This window comes from Ceratotherium simum, chromosome 25, assembly GCF_057802395.1.
Source record: "Ceratotherium simum simum isolate JZ-2026a chromosome 25, ASM5780239v1, whole genome shotgun sequence".
Lineage (NCBI taxonomy): Eukaryota > Metazoa > Chordata > Mammalia > Perissodactyla > Rhinocerotidae > Ceratotherium > Ceratotherium simum.
In genome coordinates, this window is record NC_141924.1 from 39128023 (window position 1) to 39150861 (window position 22839).

The window sequence follows — 22839 nt, forward strand, 5'->3', positions numbered from 1 at the left end:
AACTTCAATTGGGAAAAAATATACATGTCAGAAAATTCAAAAGCCCATAGCTGCCTGTGTGAAAATTACTACTAATTCACAATTCACATCATTACTACTAGGGTGGACACTTAGGATCCCCATGAGAGTCACTCACTAAAGGCTGACAGTAATTAAGACAAATTGCTTAGCTTACCTGGAACGTAAGGAAATTGTTTCTTCATCTCCATTGTTTATTAATGAAGTCAGGGAAAATACGCAGTGAATACCACATGTGAACAAATTGCAACAGGCCTCCAAAACAGGCAGCCTCATGGTGACTTGGCTTTAGTGCTGGCTACCATAAGCACCTTCCAGAGGAAGCCAAGGCAGTCCCATGACGAAACAGTGATTTTATTTCTGCCTCTGTTGCTGAGCAATGAAAAGCATTTCTTTTCTTGAGTGACCACCAATCCAGAGAGGAAGAAGAGGCTGGACGTAGAGTGAAGCCCTGATCTAGTCAGCCCTAATCACCACTGTCCAGGAATGATTTTCATATTGTTCACGCTAAGCTCTAAATGCCTTAAAGAGCAAAGCAGCTATCGATCTGGAATCACAAGAACCCAGAGCTGAGTAACCACATGAAATTCAGAAGCTTAGGGTTAAAAAAACATTGCTGCTGTGGTGCGATTTTTAAAAATGAATATGCCAAAAGTCCTCTTCTGAGAGATTAATATATATTTCACTGACTCCAAACCTCTAATGGCTAGAGAAAAGAGTGAGCAAACTTGTAACCAACAGCTCTTGTGGCCATCTTCATTCTTTCTTCTATTCACTCATTCAACAAATAAGTACTAAGTACTTCCTATGTTCCAACCACTGCACTAGGCTCAGTGGTGAGCAAAAATAGGCTGAGCACTGTCTCATGGTGCTTACAGTCAAGTAGGGAAGAGCAATACTAATAAATAATCATGCACATTTATTATGTCTAAATATAAAAGTGGGAAAGAACTTGGGTTTTTATAGGAGAGATACAGCAAAAGCCCCAAACTTAGCAGAAGGATATTGGTCTCAAGGAAGCCTTCCCTTAGGAAATGACAAGGAGCTCAGGTCTAAAGGATGAGTCGACATTGGTTAGGTAAGGAGGAGGGGTGGGACAAAAGCCCTGTGGAGGGACTGGGCATGGGCCATCCAAACCTGAAGGCGACCAGTGAGGCTGGAAAGCAGACAGCAAGAGTGAGAATGGCGCAAGAGGAAATGAAGCTGCAAAGGTAGAGACGGGCTGTGCTAAGGTCTTGCAACGACTGCTTTAGTAGCATTGGGAAGGTAATAAAGCACTTTTAGGAGGAAATGAGGAGATGCAAGATCAGAACGCATTTTTTAATATTTTTTAGAAGAGGTTTAGATTCACAGCAAAATTGAGCAGAAAGAGTTCCCGTATTCCTCCTGCCCCCATATACACACAGCCTCCCTATTATCAAAATCCCTCTGCACAGTGGTATATTTATTACAATCGATGAACGAACGTGGACACATCATTATTACCCTAGTCCACAGTTTACATTAGAGTTCACTTTTGGTGTTGTACATGCTATTGGTTTTATGACATGTATCCACAATTATAGTATTTTAGAGCATAGTTTCACTGCCCTAAAAATGTTCTGTGCTTTGCTTTGCTATTCATCCCTCACTTCCTGCCAAGCCCTGGCAACCAGTGATAAAAGCCTTTTACTGTCTCCAAAGTCCTTTTCCAGAATGTCATATAGTTGGAATCCTACAGTATGTAGCCTTTTCACATTGACTTCTTTCACTTTAGAGTGGATTTTGAAAAACACAAACTTACTTTGGTTTCATTGTGAAGAATAAATAGAGGATTGTTGAAGGTGGGCATCACAGTTTATGCAGGGAAACCACCTGAGAGGCTACTATAGTAGACTAAGGTTATGGTGGTCCGTATAAAGATGCTAGAGTTTCTTTAGAGGAAAAATGGACAAAATTTGATGATAAATTGGATATGGAGCGAGAAGAAGGCAGAGGGTTGGGATGATTCTCTGGTTTTTGGATTGAGCAGTTGGTTAGACAGTGCTGCCATTTTCTAAGCCAGAAAAAGGTAGTGAAGGCTACGCTTGGGAGGAAAGAATCTATATTAAGTCTTGGAGAAATTCCATTGAAGTACATTTCAGACATCCAAGTCGAGGCAGTCGGATCTGAGGAGAGTCTTAATCTGGAGATGCATATTTGAATGTCATTAATGTATAAATGGTAATGAAAGTTACGGACATGAATGAAATTATTTAGCAAGAAAGTAGTGAGGAGAAAAGGTGAAAGCCTTAAGGAACTCCAACATCTAATGGCCATATGAAAAAGGAAAAGCTGACAAACTAAAAAGGCATAGCCAGAGAGGTAGGAGAAAAACCAACAGAATCTGGGACATGCCACATTCAAGTCTCAAACTTTCCATGAAGAATTTTTTTTTCTTTAATGAAGCCAAGTTGAAAATGAGCTTTCCCTTCTCTAAACTCCTAGAAGACTCAATGAACTGCTATGTTTGGTATAAACCCAGTGTACTACTTCACACTGCTCCTAATTAAACATATAAATCAACATTTCTACCATATCCTATTGTTAGCATCCACTTTGAAGTACTCAGTTGTAAGGGTTGCCATCCACTTGGTTTTTGACTCCTACAGTGCTGAGGATAGTATGTGTTAAATAAATGATTTTTGTACAATACGTTTTGTTAGCTTCATTGCTGAGGTAAAGATGACCATACTCTCTTTCCATTATTTGGGCCTGACTAAAAAGTTTCTGCAAAACACATACTATACAGACCATACAACACCATCTTCTCCCACTGCTTCAATTTGACCTCTCAAAATGCTTCCAACAGCTTTCTCATGTTTTAAGGTCTTATTTACTTTTTAGGTCTATATGTTGAGAGTAGAGACAAATTTTACTGCCAGAGATTTGTTCTGGTAGTACAGTCAGTCACCATTCATGGAAGAGAATACTTTGTCTATAGCAGATAGAATATAGACTTAGTAGGCTCAATCCTTTAATTCCAAGTTAGTATTCCTGTAACGAGTAGAGAAAAACACTTTTACCTGGCTACCTAGATTTTTAATTGTCAAAAAAACATTTATTAAACTGTTCACTGGTGCCATAAGCCTCTATACCTGAGTTTTGAAAATGTCAAGGTATCTGTTCAAACCACTGTAAGAAAAAGAAATAAATGTCATCCAAGTATTTTGTTACCTGACCAGTATGACTATAATTTTAACTAAAATGAACATCAAAACTTCTAGTTTTTCATTTTTTCACCTTGTTAATTTAATTTCACCATGCTTCCATCCTCAGTCTTGGTGTTTTTAGAAGTGGATGGGAAAATGTTGACTGGTTTTCTATAAGGGCAGGGAGTATTTTAAAATCAGAAGTAATGCATAACACACATGCCTAGAATATCAGAGTTTCCCATTTTTGCCAACTGTGGATAAATTCTTAAAAATCTGTGAGAGGGCCGGCCCCGTGGCTTAGCGGTTGAGTGCGCAAGCTCCGCTGCTGGCGGCCCGGGGTTCGGATCCCGGGCGCGCACCGACGCACTGCTTCTCCGGCCATGCTGAGGCCGTGTCCCACATACAGCAACTAGAAGGATGTGCAGCTATGACATACAACTATCTACTGGGGCTTTGGGGGAAAAAATAAATAAATAAATAAAATCTTAAAAAAAAAATCTGTGAGAAACATAATCATTTTCCAGAAATCTGTGTCACCTATAAATCAGGTTCATTATTATCATGTATAAAATATTATATTCATCTATCAGTGTTAAAAACATGTCATAAAGGAAGGGAGGCAGCTTTCTATGTTGGCCCCACAAACAATATTTGCATGCCAAATAATGAGTTGAACAACTGAATCATTAAAAAGGCAAGCATCAAAATATGTCTTGGCAACATTTGAGGGACAGTAGCCAACCGAATGTCCCGTGAGGGAAAAAAATCTAAAAGGCACATTCATATATTCTCTCCATATAAAATCCATGATGCATCTGAGCTTAACTGGCATTTAAGTACCCAAAAAAGTGATACAACTTAAAAGGTAATTGTCACCAAAAGTGAGTACATAAATGTTATGATGATAGGCCTGGTAAATGCCTGTCATTCACTTTTACTGGGGTACTGCCATTTTTGTGTAAATTTTAATGGATTTAAAAGGTTTCATGGCTTTAGTGGGATAAATTACACAGGCTTCTCAATTATGTTTTTAAGTATTTTAATTTTAGGAAAATTAGTTGAAATCAAGCAAGGAGCCACTCTGCGGTGGGAGAGTGTCTCGCAGTGGGAAGAAGAGGAATGTTTTTTCATTTCCTCTGACATTGGAGTCATCTAGGAAACTGTCAGACATATTCCACATCTTCATCAATATTCATATCAGTACTCAGGAAAGTATTCAGCAATTTTACAACTATATAAATCCAGTAGTCATTTAATGCTAGGTAGAATCGAAATTGCATAACATCTTTGTTGAATACGCACTTTATGGAAATATATTCAATCTTGAAGAAATTATTCCTAAAATAGCAAACAAAACAGCTAACTTGGAAAATAAACAATGACACTTTGGTCAGAACAACCTTCAAAAGGGCAAATTATATGTGAACACCGCCCTAGGCTTTAAATGCAATATTTTAACATCCAATTTCCAAGTTCCCAAGGACATTGGTAGGATTAACAAACTGAAACTTAAGGTACAAGTGAAAGAATAAAATCAAGGAGCCCAAATTGTTCCCTGGAGATGTTTTTGCATGAAAAGCCCTACCCACAGCAGTGAGAGAGAACTGAGCAAGAAGGAACACATTGATTCCCAGTAATTTTGGTTCACAATACCTAAACTAGCAGATTTCAGACCCACTTTTCTTAAGAACACCTTGAACTTCCACCAAAGTGTCCCAGGTGTCTAGCTAGATGCTAGGCATTCAAAGATTAATCAACTGTTCAAATAGATATGATTGTTACTTAATGATTACAGAAGGCCCTCACATGTGTTGGGATCGGCAAAAATAAGGTCCTCTTAAATTTACTAAAAGCTATTCTAGGACTCTATTTTCTTATGAGGAGAACAGAAAAGAACATAGAGTTTCCTGAAATGTTTTTGATGTAGTAATTTCAATAAATTTCTTTTTGATTTAGTCTTATGTAAGGTAATACACTTGTCAAATTTTACTTTGAAAAACTGGAAAGGCACAGATATTTTCACTATATATGAAAACAACAGTCAGTCTATTTTTAATTTCTACATATGAGACTTCCAGTAGATTAAGACCCTCAAGTCCTATTTCAAAAAGTCAAAATGGAAACCAGCATTCACTGCTGAGAATCCTGCAAAAGCACTTAAATGTAAAGGAAGGTTTGGGCACTTTAATAAAAGCCAGTTACATCATCAGTATAAACATTTCACATACATATTAATTACCAATTTATTAAGCAGTTTTGCTAGGAGCTGGGAAAAAGCCAGTAAAGAAGGTTAGTTCGCAACTCTCTAATAGATTCCAATATAAAGACAACAAACCTGATATGAACTGAGATATTAGTTTCATTATTAGACATAAATATATAATAAAGAGTTAATCATGTAATTCACATAAAAGGAGACTTTCACTTCAAGAAGGCTTGAAGACTGAGAGGAGTCCTGTTATGTGCTGTAAATACTCCGAGACCCAGTGATAAAATTCCTGTTAGATGCCACTGATTCTAGCACATTATTTTCAATTTTGCCATTTTAGCTACCTATCTTCTGCCTGCCTCACTCTGCTTTTTCATATAGTGAGAAAGATGCCAGTAGTAACACATTAAAGCACAATATATAATTAAATAAGTTGGTACTTCTCTTTTCATCCTAAAAATAAAAGAGAGAACTAAGAATTTTGACTGATAATAAGAGTTGTGCATATATAATCTCCATATTTTGATTAGCTATCTGCCAGAAATGCAGGTGAATACTGGAGGTAATTTCCTACAAGCAAGAAATTAAAAGTTCACACAACCAGAACCAGCTTTTGCAGACACACCAAAATACATGAAGCATGAATTTCAATTTCAGCTTATCACAAAATTCAGTCGGTTACAAACAAGATAATATTATAATAGCACAAAAGGTCACATGTTCCAAAATATTATATAAAATTCTTTCCTTTTACTCAATAATATCACATGGATTGTCACTAAAAAAAAATAGCCAACATGACAAGAAGTGTTAAGCTATTAAGTTTGGACTGAAGATAAGTACAACTTTTAGAGAAAGCGACCATCTTTTAATCAGAGGAAGGGGAACTACACTTTGATTCTGCGTACTCTGATCCCACAGCATTATCAGTCATACTACTTTAAACATTTTCTTTCATTTAAACTGCAGTTTGCCCCACTCCATTTAAAGACTATTCTGGGTTTGGTTCTGGAAAAGATGGAATAAATACATTCTACCTTATCACTTCCATTAATCGCAATGAAAAACTCGGGCCTAAAATACAGATCAGAAGACTCTATCAGAGCTATCAGAACTTGAGAGACGACCCGATTGTAGTCCATTGTTTTTTGTTTGTCTGTTTGGAGGGTTTGTTGTTGTTATGGTTTGTTTGTTTGTTTGTTTTGCCTCCTATATATTCTGACCTGGGTGCTAGAATGGCCCAAAACATGGAATGAGTGCAGAGAGAAAAAGCCCAAAGAAATGACGGCTGTGTCTAGCCAGAGGTTCAGGGAAAGGAGCAGAGAGCTGGGAAACAGAATCATTTGGATTTTATCCTCCCTACTCCAAATGAACACCAACAAAGCAACAAAGCAGTGCCCCTCCTCATCCCCACAGAGCTGTTAGAGATCTTGTTGACTCTCCACACCCTACACCAAGTAAATGTCAGCGAAAGAGCTGTGCCCCTTCCCTTCTCCACTACCACTGAGCAGCAGATCCTGTGGGATGGAGCCTGCGGGACTTCCCCACTCTACACCAACATTGCCTAGAAAGATTCAGTGCCATTTACTTTCCCCACCAGCAACCATCCAGTCCCTGAGAGTGGACCCCTCTTGACTTGCCCGCCCTGTACCAGGTGAGTGCTAGCAGAGAGACAAGAGTCAATTCCTCTCCCCAGGGACACTGTGAAAGTAGACTTTGCAGGACTGAACCCTGGTAAGAGTGTGGGGAGGGTAAAGCCCTGACTTCCTACCCAGAAGAAGACTAAGGGAGAGTCTTGGGAGTCAAAAAGTGAAGAGCAGATTGTGGAGAGGAAGGAGCTGCAGAAAGGGATACTTTGAATCTGTGTATGAAGTCCTGTGCCTACCCCGAAGTTGTGTATGCATGAATCCAACCAGAATCAGAACAGAGAAGATTCTGAACACTAAACTCGAATTTTAGATTGGTCTCTGGGAGAGACACAGTAAGATGGACCAGAACAGCACTGCAACGGCTTTGAAAACTTGACGTTAGAATCGCAGTCCACAGAAAGTGGGTGAGGACACGTGGTCTGATCTTAACTGGTTGATCACTTGCTAAAGTAAATAATCACAAGACCACAAATCCAGATGTTTAAACAGGATCCAGAATCTCATAATGTAATATTCAAAATATCCAGGATAAAATCTAAAATTATTGGACATAAAAAAATTAAAAATAATTTTAAAAGAAAGAGTGTAAGAGTTAAGTAAAAACGCAACTGGTACAACTTCATAAGCCCCTGACTACATTCTGTGATTATGGTTCTATGTTAAATGTGCTTATTTGGTGTAATGAAGTAAGAATTGTGTAGAGTAAATCCTTGTTGTTAAAAAAAAATCACTAGACATAAAAAGAATCAGGAAAATCTAATCATCTCTTAAGAAAAAAGACAATAAATAGATGCCAAACCCAAGAGGATCCAAACGTTAGAATTATCAGACACAGATTTCAATGCAGCTATTATAACTTTGGGGGAATAAAACTCTCCTGGATTTCTCATTGCTCATGTAAAAAGCTCTAGCCTCCTGAGAATCTTCAAATATCATGAGAATTCAATCTATAGCTATTTGTCTAGTTAATTGTTCTGATCTGACTGGATAATAAAACTTTTCTAATTTCTCTGGGAGAGCCAAACAATTACAGCCCAGATTAGATCCCTAGGTTAAACTTGCAAGGTGCTGGGGAGGTTATAAGGGTTGAGACACACAGGGCTATCTGGTTCCTGGAGAGATTTTATTTAGGCATCAAAAAGTTGGAGTATGGATTCAGGCCATTATGTTTCCAAGGAGACCCACTGAGGAGGGGTGGAAGATAGCTGTCTCTTTCCTCCTTATAAGCAGAGAAAAATCATTTTCTTTTTCTCTCATCTATGGAGTGTGTGGCTACTTACACAGGAAGATTTCCCACGGGCTTTCATTGGGTCACCCAGAAGTACAACATGGGGTAAGAGGCCTATGACACACTTATGATTAAAAACATCTGTCTTTGGGGGCCGGCCCAGTGGCGTAGCGGTTAAGTGTGCACACTCCGCTGCAGCAGCCCAAGGTTCAGATCCCGAGCACGCACCGATGCACCGCTTGTCAAGCGGTGCTGTGCCGGCATCCCATATAAAGTGGAGAAAGATGGGCATGGATATTAGCCCAGGGCCAGTCTTCCTCAGCAAAAAGAAGGGGATTGGCAGATGTTATCTCAGGGCCGATCCTCCTCACACACAAAAAAAAATCTGTCTTTGACCAGAAGACTTCATTTGCACATTCAGGATAAAATTAACATGGTGAATATTAAAGATGCAACAATAACCATGGCCCAAGAAATATGGGTGAGCACTCTCAGAATGAATGGAAACACAGAAGTTCTTAGCAACGAAACACAAGCTTTAAAAAAAGAACCAAATGACTTAAAAGAAGGGAGAAAAGGGGATATGGGAGGAATTAAAAATAGAAAAGGCAAAAAGAAAAGTAATTATAAACTGGTAGACAAAAATAAAAATATATCAATAATTAATTTAATTGCAAATGGTCTAAAAACACCAGTTAAAAGATAGAGATTGTCAGACTGGATTAAAAAACAAGACTCAGCTATATGCTATCTACAAGAAGTCCAAAGGAAGTATAATGATCCAGAGAGATTAAAAATGAAAGGAGGGAAAAAGACAAATGATTCAAACATTATTCAAAAAAGATGGATTAGCTATATGATTACCACACAAAGTTAACTTCAGAACAAGGGAAATTATCATAGATTTTTAAAAATCAATATATAAAAACAATAATACATTACAACCAAGTGAAGTTTATTCCAGCAATGCAAGGCTGAATAGTTGAAAATCACCATATTAGCAGCCTTAAAAAGAAAAGCCACATAACTGTACCAACAGAGGCAGAAAAAGCATTTGACGAAATTCAACCTTCATTCAAGATAAAAAAAAAAAAACCTCATCAAATTAGGAACAGAAGGAAACACCCTCATTTGAAAAAGGTCATCTACAGAAATACCTACAGGTAACATCATTCTTAACGGTAAGATATTGAATGCTTTTACTTCAAGATCAGGAACGAGACAAGGGTGTCTCCTCTCACTACTCTTATCCAATGTCATATGGAAGTTCTAGCCAGTTCAAGAAAGCAAGAAAAAAAAATAAAAGATGTTCAGATTGGAAAGAAAGCAATAAAACTATCTCTATTCACAGACAACATGATTGTTTATGCAGGAAATCTCAAGGAATCTATAAAAAAAAACTATCAGTTTATAAAAGTCAATAGTATTTTTATTCACTAGCAATAAAAATTTGAAAACCAAAATTAAAAAAAAAATTTTATTTACAATAGCTTTAAAAAAATTAAATAGTTATAAATCTAACAAATCTGTTCAGAATCTGTATCTAAAAAGTGCAAAATGTCAATGAAACATATCAAAAAAGACCTAAGTAAATGAAGAGATATACAAAATTCATGGATTGGAAGATTCAGTATAGTTCAGGTATCAATGTTTTCCAGATGCATCTAAAGATTTAACACAGTCCCAATCAAAATCCATGTAGGATTTATTGTAACTATAGAAAAGTTCATTCTAAAATATATATGGAAAAGTAAAAGAACTAGAACATCCAAAACAATTTGGAAAAAGAATAGCAAATGTGGACACTACTCAGCTTTAAGACAGTCTATAAAGCTACAGTATCAAGACAGAATAGTATTGGTGAAAAGACAGACACATAGATCAATGAAACAGAAGACATACTCTAGAAATAGACCCACTCAAATATTGTCAGCTGATTTTTGACAAGGGCGCAAAGTCAATTCAAAGGAAAAGGGCAGTCTTTGTAACAATTGATGCTTGGAACAATTGGCATCCGTGTTAAAAAAACAATAATCCTCAACCTACATCTTGTACCATATACCAAAAAAAAAAAAAATCAAAATGTAAATGTGAACTGAAATAACATGTAAAACAATAAACTAAATGTAAAATATAAAACTATAAGATCCTTAGGTGAAAACAAAGGAGAAAATATTTATGACCTTGGGTTAGGAAAGAGTTCTTAGATACATCAAAATCATGATCTGTAAAAGAAAAAAAATGGTGAATTAGACTTCATCAATATGAAAAATACTTCTGCTCTGTTAAGGACACTTTTAAGAGATTAAAAAGATCAGCCACAGACTGGAAGAAAGTATTTGCAAATTGCATATCAGACAAAGGACATGTATGCAAAATATCTAAAGAATTCTCAAAACTGAGCAATAAGAAAACAACCCTATTTTTAAAAAATGGGCAGAATATTTTAACAGATATTTTACCAAAGAAGATATATGGATGGCAAATAAGCATGTGAAATGATGCCCAACACCATTAGTCATTACAAAAAAAAGCAAATTAAAAGTACAATGAGATACCATTACACATCTATTAGAATGGTTTAAATAAAGAATAATGACAATTTCATGTGCTGATGAGTATGGGAAGAAAGAGGAAGCCTGAAACACTGCTGGTGGGAATGTAAAAGGGCACAGCCAATCTGAAAAACTGTTTGACAGTTTCTTACAAACCTAAACATACACTTACCATATAACTCAGCAAATGCACTATAGGTGCATTTCACTATCCCAGAGAAATGAAAACTAATTTTTGCACAAACACCTATCCTTGAATGTATATAATAGCATTATTTATACTTGCCTCAAACTAGAAACAATCTAAATATCCTTTAATGAGTGAATGGATACATAAACTGATTGGTATATCCAAACAATGGAATACTACACAGCAACATAAAAGAACAAATTATTGATACACACAACACTTGGATGGATCTTGAATGTATCTTCCTAAATGAAATAACACAGTCTCAAAAGGGTTACCTACTGTATTATTCCATTTATATGACATTCTGGAGAAGGCAAAAACATAGAAATGGAGGAACATCAGTGGTTATCTGGGATGAGGGATGGGGAGGGTCAGAAAACAAAGGTGATGTTATGAGGGAATACTTTGGCAGTGATGATATTTTTCTGTATCCATCTGTGGTGTTGATTATAAGAATCTATACAAGTATAAAAACTCATAGTACTGTACAACAGAAAATGGATTTTTCTCTATGTAAACATAAAAAATTACAAACAGTTTCAAAACTCTTCTGGGGACTTCGTGTAACTTACATTGAAAGAAAATCCTCAGGATTTAAGAGTAGAATAAAATGTTTAAATCTCACACTACTTAAAGACTATATGCAAACCTGGTTATCAAGCAGGAGAAAATCAAGAAGCTAGAGGCAATCAGGTAACAAGTATCAAGAAGCAAATGTATATAGGCTCTCCCATAATAACAAATATATATATGTGTTTAAAATTCCTCACTACTGCCCATGGGGGAAATGTGGAGAATATGAAGATTTACAGGAGAAGAAGTGAGGTGAGAGAGAGACTGTAGTAACCTAGCCTGCCCTTCAAAGCAAGGGGAAGGGTATGGTAATTCTCCAGGTAGAATGACTTCACCTCAATATTGATTTCCATTCAGCTCTGTCCCTACTACCTGGAATAGAAGACCAAAATTTATCAATACCTCTTCAATGGCACCTGCAGAAATCCTGTGACCTGCCACATTTATCACATCATCAACTCGAGACATAACATACACATAGCCCTCTTCATCCATGTAACCAGCATCCATGGTGTCATAATATCCCTGAAAATAAGAATAAATAATGTCTAATTAGCAGGTATTGTTAGGTAATACAATAATTTTTAAGTTTGGTATAATAAAAAATGTGATAGCAATGGATTTCCTGTATGCATTTGACTTTTTTTCATAACTAGACTATGGAATTAAATTACTTTTGGTTTCAATAGCTTACTTAGAATCTCTTTGCTCCTCTAAGAGCCAGGAATAAATTAAAGTGTTCTTATATATGTTCAAGTTAAGTGTTTGAACTTAGAGTTGTAAAGTTTATGAACCCAATTTCTTTTTTTAATGGAGAAGTAATCGCTCAATATTTCCCATATACTTTGGTATTGCAAAGTCATTCTTTGATCGATTTCTTTTTTAATTATGTTAATTTTTAGAAGCTTTAAAGCTCTCTATGAATAATCACAAAATAGAGCACTAGTTTATTAACATGGATTTGGATTGTACTCAAGCTTCAGCGAAATATAATTCTAAGTATGAAATTTAATTTTTAATCAACTCAAAGTAGCAGTGCATCTTCACTGGTCCAGAAGCCACAATAGAATGAAAAATCAAGAAGAATAAGAAGTAGAAAGAAAGAAATATTACTTCCTCTAATGCTTCTGAGTTATCTTGATACCCATGTTTATGAGCATAGGCTTTAGGACAAATCCCAGGTGAGTCACTATTTGTGTTTCTTACTCTTTCTGAGACTCAGTATGCTCATCTGTTAAATAGGATAAAGAACTATCCCTTATAAGACTTCTGTGAAGCATCCATGAGATGGTGTATATGAAGAGGGCAGACCCTGCACATAATGAGCCCTCAATAAGTGGCAGCTCTTTTTGCAATGACTACTGCAATTCCTATCAGAGAGACAACCTAGAGTATAGTTAAAGAGCATGGACTCTGGATCCAGACTATATGGGTTCAAATGTCAGCTCCATCACTTCTAAGCTATGGGCAAGTTACTCAACCCTTCAGTGCCGTGATTAAGTCCTTAGGTTAGAAAACTGGAGGTCAGGGTAACAAGGCAGAGTATAGAGTCATTCCATATGGATTAACCATAAACTGGGGTTTTGAAGATTTCAATGTTACAAGTGATCATGTCAAAATCACACACACATATTATTTGCCACTGTCAGGTTGTAATTAGTCATATCAGTACTCTGATGACATAACTGTGGCCCATCAGGCAGATAGACTAGGCTGCCTGGAGTCAACCATACTGACAAATCTTCCTGCCACAGGCCCTCAGGGGCATGTTTAATCTTGGCTACTGAGGTCGTTTAACTCTGAGATCTCTTTCTAAAGGAAGGTATTTTAATTCTTGTCATTTGTCTAGTTGATTAGGTTAGCTGTCCTTTACCTACAAGTAATAAAGATAATACTTAGACTCGCTTTTTTTTAAATAACATTCTGATCATTCATTCTTTTTTCACTTAGTGCTTAAGGAGGACAAGGTATTTCTCTCAGGGAAAGAAATAGAAGTGAAACAGCACAAAGATGACGGTAGGACCCTGACATGCATCATCAGTAAAGTGCTGTTATAAACACAAAACACATGACCACGGCACAGGGTAACAGGTAAATGACAAAACAGAACACAGGAAGACACGTTTGTTATCCAGGGCACTGGAGGTTGCGCTTTGAGAACACCGCCCTATCATGTATCTGTATTTTAAAATGGGATTTTAAAATAAAAAGCTCAGAGAACATTCAGGAAAGAATGTCAAAAATAAGTAAGGGAATGGAAAAATACAACTTCTGGGAAAGCCAAATGAATTTTGCTCATATAACCAGGAGTCAAGGAGATTAAAGCGTCATCTTGACAGCGTACAATTCTGATCAGGTGCTCTCAGTCTGCAGAGGAATCCAATGGAGGAAATAATGTAAAGAAAAACAAAAAATGTTCTAATTTAACAAAAAAATTCCTGACATCAAGGGAATATTAAATTCCAGGAAAATCTACTAAGAGAAACTGAGAAATTTCTATGTCCAGAAACTGATAAAAATAAACATAAAAATGACTGACTTACACGATTGTGGTTTGTGCATTCTTATTCCTGAGATCTGGAGACTGGTTCAGATAACCCTAAAAAGTTGTTGTGTTATCTATGATTCTAGGTGCAATCTGCTCAGTTTAATAGGGAAGAACTATAGACAAGTACTTAAGATGGTAAAAAAAGTATAATAAAGTTCTTACAGGAAATTTTTCAAAGTATAAATGGTTGAATGCTTCCTGATTCTTCCAGAGTCCTGAGAAAGCCCCAGGCGGTAATGGCAACCTTATGTAAAAACAGAGCAGTTAGAATTATGATGAAAGTGGTAATGAAGACAGATTAACAAGAACTAATGATTTTCCAGTGCAATGAGTAATTACAATTCAAATCCCACACTGAAGTGTAATCCCTAAATCTGCTGGACAGACCATGTCTAACTGAGGCTGAAGTAGTTGACCATGACATAGAGTCATTGAGAGATGACTGTGGTTTCTGAAAAGGCACACACATTTGGCATTCACATAGTTACTAGCAGCGATCGTGGTTTCAATAAGAAGCATAACATTACCTATTACTTACTGAGAACTATCTTTGCACCATAGGCAAATAAATTCCTTTTTTTCCTGAAGTACCAAGGTACCAACTGCCACCTTTGCTTGTCTCTTTGTGTACTGGAATCTCCAATTAAACATCCCATGAACAATTTTATCTTCATAATCAGTGTGTCTTCCTCTCTGGGAATTCCCTCTCACTGCTCCCTCTTCTATTCTTCCTTTTCATGACCACCCTGACCTATGCGATTTCTCACTTATATCAACACATAGAGATACTTGAGAACACAGAATATGAGATAGCATAGATCTCTTCTTTCCAAGAAATTTCCTCTTATATTTCTTTCTTTCCTCCATAGTACCAAACAGTGATATACACATAGCAAGGGCTTAATCTTTATCTGTCTCTATCCATCTACCTATCCATCTACCTATCCATCTACCTATCTATCTATCTATCTATCTATCTATCTATCTATCTATCTATCTAATCTATCCATCTTCTATCTAACCTATAAAGAATAAATAGATAAAGGAATACATTCTCATATCAGTTCCTTGTAGAAAGTGTCACCTAAAAAGAAGAACCACTCAAACTGTTTTCTGGACATGGAAACCTTTTAGTTGCTTTATAGGTTGGAAATTTAGATATTATAAAACATAAGGATGTTTAAAAACTCACCCTCCTGTATTCACACAATAAAAATACTAAGTGAAGCAGTGACTTCACAGGGCTGATGTTGAGAAAATTGAAAACGAGTAGATACGGCTACTACCCACATGAGACAACATCACACACCCTCCACCCCAATATTAGACCTCCGAGGCACTGAATTATATGCTCGCATTCTGTCAGGCAGAAAATACAGTTACAGGTGGGATCAGCAGCCCAGCTGCGATCGCCCATTTCCACCATGTCCAGCCTCACAGGAGGTCCTCCCTCGGCTAGGTCTTCTTTTTGGAATATTTTAAGATGGAGGAAAAATGCTACATCAGCATTTTTAGACCTTACGTAATTACATAAAATGCATGTGAAAGCATTTTGTAATCTGTAATAAAACCTACAGAGATGCTGCTATGTTGCTGCTGTTGCTACTATTACCGTTCATCACTGAACCTGCGGGAAGGCAGCAGGCTGAAGCAGATAATCCCTTCAGGTCCTTTTAACTGATTTTTCTATGTTAATCTTTCTAAATCGCCATGTATATAATTTCACTTTATCAGTTTGTTTTCAGTGTTAATATTTTTAAAAGTGTAAAAATCATTATTAAACATTGAAATAAAATATTAATATGGCAACCACTAAAAATCATTCAATTTAGCAGCATTTTCAGGATGTTGAAGATAAAGAGGTGAAGAGAACACTAAGAGATGACAAATCAAAACCCAATATGCGCCAGAAGAGATAACACTACTGAGTGAAGCCGACTATATGTAAAATAAACAACAACAATAAACCTGATGGAGATACATTCTGCTTGCATGTTAAATAAGAAATAATTTTCAGTTGTTTCCAAGAAATATTTCATGATACATAGTCCTTTCTATCTTTCACGGTGACATTTTTTTAACAGACACGTGGCTATAAGAAAATATCTCCCTACAATACAAAAAATAAAAGGTGTCTGTGATAATAAACAGCAACTGACATTCAGGCTGGATTAGGGACAGCAGACAGTGGTGGGGTCCGAGGCAAATTAGAATGCACATGTCAGGTCTAATGGGAGCCACTGTTTCTTAGTTTCACCTGATTGCTGATCTACAGAAATGCTGTTCCAAATCCTTAAACACATACATCACCCATACTAAGAACTATGCATATAGAAAGACATATTGTTAAACAAGCATCTCTTCCATTTTATCTACCTCAAATCCAAGATTTTGGTCCACACACTGCCTCCTCACAGTAAACAGAGACTCCTAAGCATTTGCATTAATAATCCAATTGAGTTAGTACTTAGTGTTTTGAGTCTGAACTGAGTTTTCTGGCGGCCTAGTATGTACCTAATTCAGTGTGTGTACATGGGACCGAGAGTTAAGCATTTTCTGGTAAAAGTGTTAGTGGAGAGAAAGGGAACATCTTACACTTCCCAGAAGTTGGTTAAGTTTGCAACCTCTATTCTTAAAAAATGATGCCCTGATAATCTGTGTTTTTTCTTGTTCTTGAGAAAAATATGGTACTGGCAATTAGTAACAGATAGATTATATTCTTATAATTAATTAAAGCCTAGAGGATTAAAAGAATAGGTAGTCATCCTCCAGAAGATGATCTGGGAAGAGAGCATGGAATAGGAAGGAGTATTCAAGGCTAGAAACCAGTGTTAAAGAGGATCAAAGAAAGAAGACCATCGAGCAAAACAAACAGAAAATCTGAGATGTACAAGAACTTGGAGAAAGTGTCTGAGGAGTCAACGGGGCAGAGTTTTAACAATGACTGAGTGCTCAATAAGGTGAAATGAAGTGCAAATTTTGTTTGAAGGTGGATTCAACAGAAGTCATGGAACTTAGTAATTAAGACATTTTGAGTATCCTCAGCATTGCCATTTCAGTAGGGTGGAGCGGGTAATATTTAGGCTGACTACAAAGTAAGTTAGTGGAGGCAGTAAGGTTAGACTACACTTTTTAAAAGTTTGTGGGTAACTGGAAGAAGAGACAAAAGTCAGTGGTTTAATGCAGAGAGACAGGCTGATTTCGCATAGGGACGATTTGAGTCGAAGTAGCCAGTGGAGAGAGGATGAAGATACGAAAGTTAGAGAAGAAAACACCAGAGGAATTACTTGATTGTTCTATTTATATATTCATTCATTCACGTACGCATTAACTCATGCATTTATTTCCTTCATTCAATCAATATTCATTGGGTGCTTGGTATTCTTCAGTCACTGTGTTAGAGTTTAACGATACAAAGATATAAACTATGGTCTCAGAGGCATGGAGAGTCTGGCATACTGTGTACTACAAGAAATTTAGAATTTTTTAAAATATGGATAGGGAAAAAGACTCTTGTGAATTATGTCTATTTAATTAAGTTAATGAAATAACGTCAAAATGTAAAAATCTAAGATGTTTGTCAGGCAATTTTACAGCAGGTGGTTAAACCCTGTACTGCCAGGAGCTCTTGAAGGGAAGTTTTTATCCCTAGTTAAGTAGGGCATATGTGGAAATGGCATACGTGTCTGTCCCAAGTCACTTTTGAGATGCCCCCAGAAAACTACTTTATTATCCCCAAGTCTAACTGAAGAGCAGGCTGGAAAGTAAGATACGAAATTGCAACTGCTAATTAGTAGGATAAAATAAGGGAATGCTATTCGCTCTTCACTAATAAAGTCTGGTATCTTTAAAAATTCAGATGTTATTTGAATATTGAAAAGGGACTCTAAAGAAGGAAGCTTGGAAGATGCCATATAATGGTCCTAAAGAAAAGCAGAAAAGAAGAGAGGGTTCCAGAACTGAAAGTATTTGTGATAATATATATATCAATGAAGTAAAACATGTGAGAAGAGAAGCAATAAACTCCAGAAAAACTTAGGTATATATGAGCTAGAGTAGAATTTTTTTTTTGCAGTATTCCAAATTAACACTTTTCTTATTGCTACCTTAATGATTATTCTATATTAAATGCAGGTTTTCCTTCTGGAATAGTGGGTGCACTGGGGCTCTTCTTCTGAAGTTACAGAAAAAGAATACTTTTTTCCTGTAGTTACAATACGTGAAAATACATTGGACTGGCAGATGGAAGGAAAATTTATGAAAATACTAAGAAATATGCTGGTTAATGTCTATACTTATCCTTCAAATCCAAGATCAAATGTTACCATCCTGTGATACCTTCCGCTAATCTTCCAAGCAGAGTGAAAAGGGGAAGTTTTGTTACAAACCATCCAATTGTGAATCCTCTTAGAGAATGTCCTTTACAAAGAAACCATTCTTAAGGGGAAAGAGGAGTAACTGAGGCAGCAATGATACCCCTGTGTGTGGGGGGGGTGGGGGTGAGAGGGAAGTATCAGAGTGCTGAGAAACCCTTATATAGCTAAGGAAAGAAGAGAATGTCCATCACCGTAGAAGGTAACATATTCCTGACCAATCTGAAATGTAAAACTCCTAGATGCCTCCAATCCCAGACAAAGGATGGACCATATTCACTGCTCCGTCAGGATTCCCCATGGTAACAGAAATAAACTGAAGACATAGCTCCTGTCCCTTGAGAATTCTGAAGTTAGATGCCAACTTTGCACTCCCAGTATTTCCTACAGGCTTTTTAGGCTTTACTTGAGATTTTCATATGAAGGTACTTTTTATTTCCCCAGAAGAGACTGATTAGGCCATAATTACTTCTCTCTGGGCAAACGGCTGGGTAATAAATGTGAGTTCTAGCTGTGTAACTACTAATGATGTTTAGGTTCCTGTGTCTTAAATGAGGATAATATCTGTCCCACTGTCTACCTCACAGTGTTGTTGTAAGGCTAATAAAAGATCATACTAAAATCTGGATATGAGATTTAGAAAGGAATGGGATTAAAGTTATATGACATCCTTGGTTTTACGGAAAGGATACTGTTGAAAGCTGTCCTGTCCCTCTCCCAAGATGGCAGCACAGTGACTGAATCACTCCTGCAAAGCTGTAAAGATGTGAACAAACATCATCAAGGACGAAGAGTTCAATATCTGGAGGCCGAGAAATCGACAGGCACCAGAGTGAAAGCCCCTCGGACGAGGCCATACAGCTCCCTCGCACCGCATCACTGCCTGCAGGGCGCGGGCAGGCCGCACGTCCAACAGCAACAATCGGATTTGGTCAGAGAAAACTGTGCGCCCATGAGAGAGGAAGAGCCAGAGACCTATGGCTTTAATAACACTGAGCCTTGTGGTGCCCAGGAAGGCAACTGCAGTTAAAATTTTCTTTCATCCCTGCTCTGTGTTGCCTGGAAATTATTGACTCATAGTTTTATTTCTGCACTTCGGAGCTTGGATGCAATTGCAAGAACACCTTCTAAAATTCATGAACATTTTGTATTCATAGCAATTCAGATATCACAACTTTCTCACTAAATTAACTGCCTGGAGTAAGTTTCAAAATCAAAGGAATTTTCTAACATCCATGCAGACATGTCGTTTTCTCTTTGACTAGAAAGGCAAATCTCATGAATGCAAGTAATCTACGAAAAGTGCTAGATTCATCTTTATTACATCCAAGGGTCTACAGCAGTTTAGAAATCACTAAAATGTCTACCTTCTAGTTAAGGTAGCCCCAGGAGATCAAAGCAGTGATTCTAGAATGCATTAACAGAGGAGTCTGAAAAACTGAAGTGGATCAAGAGTTTTTTTTCAAAATTGCCACATCTCACTATTTCTGATTTGGAGATGAGTCATCTCAATATGATAAAATGAATCATTACATTTAGTACCTTGTAAAGTATGGAAATATGATTGATTAAAGCTTCAGATTTTAAAGAAACTGCCAGAGAAAGATGTTTTCCAATGTTATTTATACTATTCATAACAGATTTTATAGTGAAACAAGAAGCTATAGCTGTACTTACAAAAAGCAAACAAATTTGGGATTAAAACGATGAGTCATTATTTCTTTTATTGACTTACTTTAACATAGTTTGACTCCCACACATTTCAAATATTCCATGCAGATTTTTCCCCCTAATCTCTTTAATCACTACAAGTATAATTAGTGAACATAAATAGCATTAGGGACTATTGTACTTTCAAAGACTATTCTACTTAATTATTATACAAAGTAATTTTTAAAAAAGCATGGGCATGAATAATTGAGAAAAAATGGGCCATCTCTTTGGCTGGTGGTCACTTCCAGCGGTGGCTTTTGGTGTAGGCTCAGTTTTAAGCCCCTCATGGGCCCTATTTATTCTTTTTTTTTTTTTTTTAACTTTATTTATTTATTTTTCCCCCCAAAGCCCCAGTAGATAGTTGTATGTCATAGTTGCACATCCATCTAGTTGCTGTATGTGGGATGCGGCCTCAGCATGGCCGGACAAGTGGTGCGTTGGTGCGCGCCTGGGATCCGAACCCGGACCGCCAGCAGCGGAGCGCACGCACTTAACTGCTAAGCCACGGGGCCGGCCCGACTCTATTTATTCTTATTACTGGTGGCTTCACTCCATATCCATGGAAAGATAATAAAATATAGCAATACATCATACAAACTAGAACTTTTTCTGAAAAAGAAAAGGTTATCATTTTGCTTTGGAAATGATTTGGCAAGAAGCCACATATTTAGCTTCCATTGGTTATTTCTCAGCAATCATTATACATATTCAGGAATCATGGGAAGTGAGAAAATGTGACCTAAAAATTGTTTGCAAATAAAATGAAAAATTTATGAAGACTAAATTGACAATGAAGGTATGATGTTAAATTTTATAGATATTTAACTAAATATGTATTCATTTTGACTATAAATTTCTCAAATTTGGGGATCAATACAATTTCTTAAAATTTAGAATCTTGGATATTTTGTAGACTCTGGACACCAGGTATAATCCCTAATCAAACACCTTTTACAGGCCACCAAGTTGTTCTGGGGGCCTATCTAGCTGGTCTCCAGAAAGGATCCTGCTTTCAGATTGTAGACCTCCTTTAGAATGCGGTCTACATGAAAAGAATGATCATCTCTCAAGTTACACACTATTTGTGTAAAACCACAACAATTTTTAGTAAGTCAAAAAGGTGTGCTTTTTCCTTTCGGTTAACTCAATTAAACATATATTTATTATGTGCTCTTAAAAAGCATTCATTGGTCATTTTCCAATCTGGATGAATGCTGTATCCCCTCAAGGCACACAAAACAGCTATGGACTGACACAAACAAGTCTTATTGATAGATGTTAAATATGGAAACATCCCACGCATACTGCAGGCAGCCGTTGGGACACATGAATAATTCTCAGGCCGATGAGATAGGGTGGAAAAGCTACTGGAGATGTGGCTTTCAATAGGAAATCCTCCTCTCACGGGGAAAAAGGAGTTCCTGAAATAAGGTTTCAAGAACCGTTCTATTAAAAAAAGAGAGATCAAGGGGGCCAGACCAGTGGCATAGCGGTTAAGTTCACATGCTCTGCTTCAGCGGCCCAAGGTTCACAGGTTCAGATCCTGGGTGTGGACCTATGCACTGCTTATCAAGCCATGCTGTGGCAGGCGTCCCACATATAAAGTAGAGGAAGATGGGCACGATGTTAGCCAAGGGCCAATCTTCCTCAGCAAAAAGAGGAGGACTGGCAACGGATGTTAGCTCAGGGCTAATCTTCCTCACCAAAAAAAAAGAAACAGAGATATCTTGGTGGTAACCTTTTTTCCTGATTATTTCTATCTTACCTTTTGAATACAATAATATTATATGTATAATCTTTTCAAATATCTAGTTTCACTATTAACTTAAGGGAGTAATCAAAGTCTACTACGTGCCATAATATATTGTATCCTCAAATAATTTATAATGAAATCTCAGAATCTCAGATCTGTACAATAAAATTCCCTGTTTAGGAATACAGAGGGAAGAAAATCATTCTGAACTGGCAACAATCTAAACCACAGAATACTTTAAAGCAATAGTTGTGTGACTTTCAAGTATTTGAGGTACCACTAATGGCTACAAGAAAAAATTATAGTTTATGTGGGCTATTTGCCATATTTTATTATCTTTGAACAGATACGAGGCAAAGCCACAAATGATTAGAGTGACAGAACTCAGGAGGGGTTTATAACTGTGCTGGGATCAAATGCCACCTCTGGGATCTTGTAAGAGTTGCTTTATGAACTAGATGACTCACTCATAGTTAGGAGATTATATTAAAATGTATGCTGCTGGAGTGATTTTAAAAGCTCTCAAAAACCATGTGCTTCCCTAAGCAAGCTCAACATCCACCCACAATCTTGTTCAGGTTATTGATTTCTTTAGCAAGCCCTCCCACTAACCCCACCAATTTCCCCCAACAGGGCAAATTTCAACCAGCTCTATGTTAACATGGATTGTGATCAGAAAAATGTGACAAGAAATGGTATATTCAATAGTAAAATTTTCCATCTTGCCATCAAGATGTCTTAAAATTTAAACAAAAAAATTAATATAGTGCTTACGTCTTTACTGATAACATAAGAATCTGAGAAGAATTTTATCATGGCAAGAATTTTATCATGGCTTTTATCTCCTCTATTAG

The 22839-nt window shown here is 36.9% G+C and overlaps 1 protein-coding gene across 3 annotated transcripts in view; it reads right to left on the bottom strand.

The window, feature by feature from the left end:
- Nucleotides 1-22839, bottom strand: part of ACSS3 (acyl-CoA synthetase short chain family member 3) — a 151837-nt gene that overhangs the window by 3508 nt on the left and 125490 nt on the right. For all 3 annotated transcript variants that reach the window (XM_087449136.1, XM_087449135.1, XM_004417907.3), the window contains 2 exons: nucleotides 14309-14390; nucleotides 12001-12123 (listed from right to left, as the gene is read on the bottom strand). In XM_087449136.1, coding sequence (XP_087305262.1) covers nucleotides 12001-12123; nucleotides 14309-14390 — 205 coding nt within the window. The remainder of the gene's footprint in view (nucleotides 1-12000; nucleotides 12124-14308; nucleotides 14391-22839) is intronic.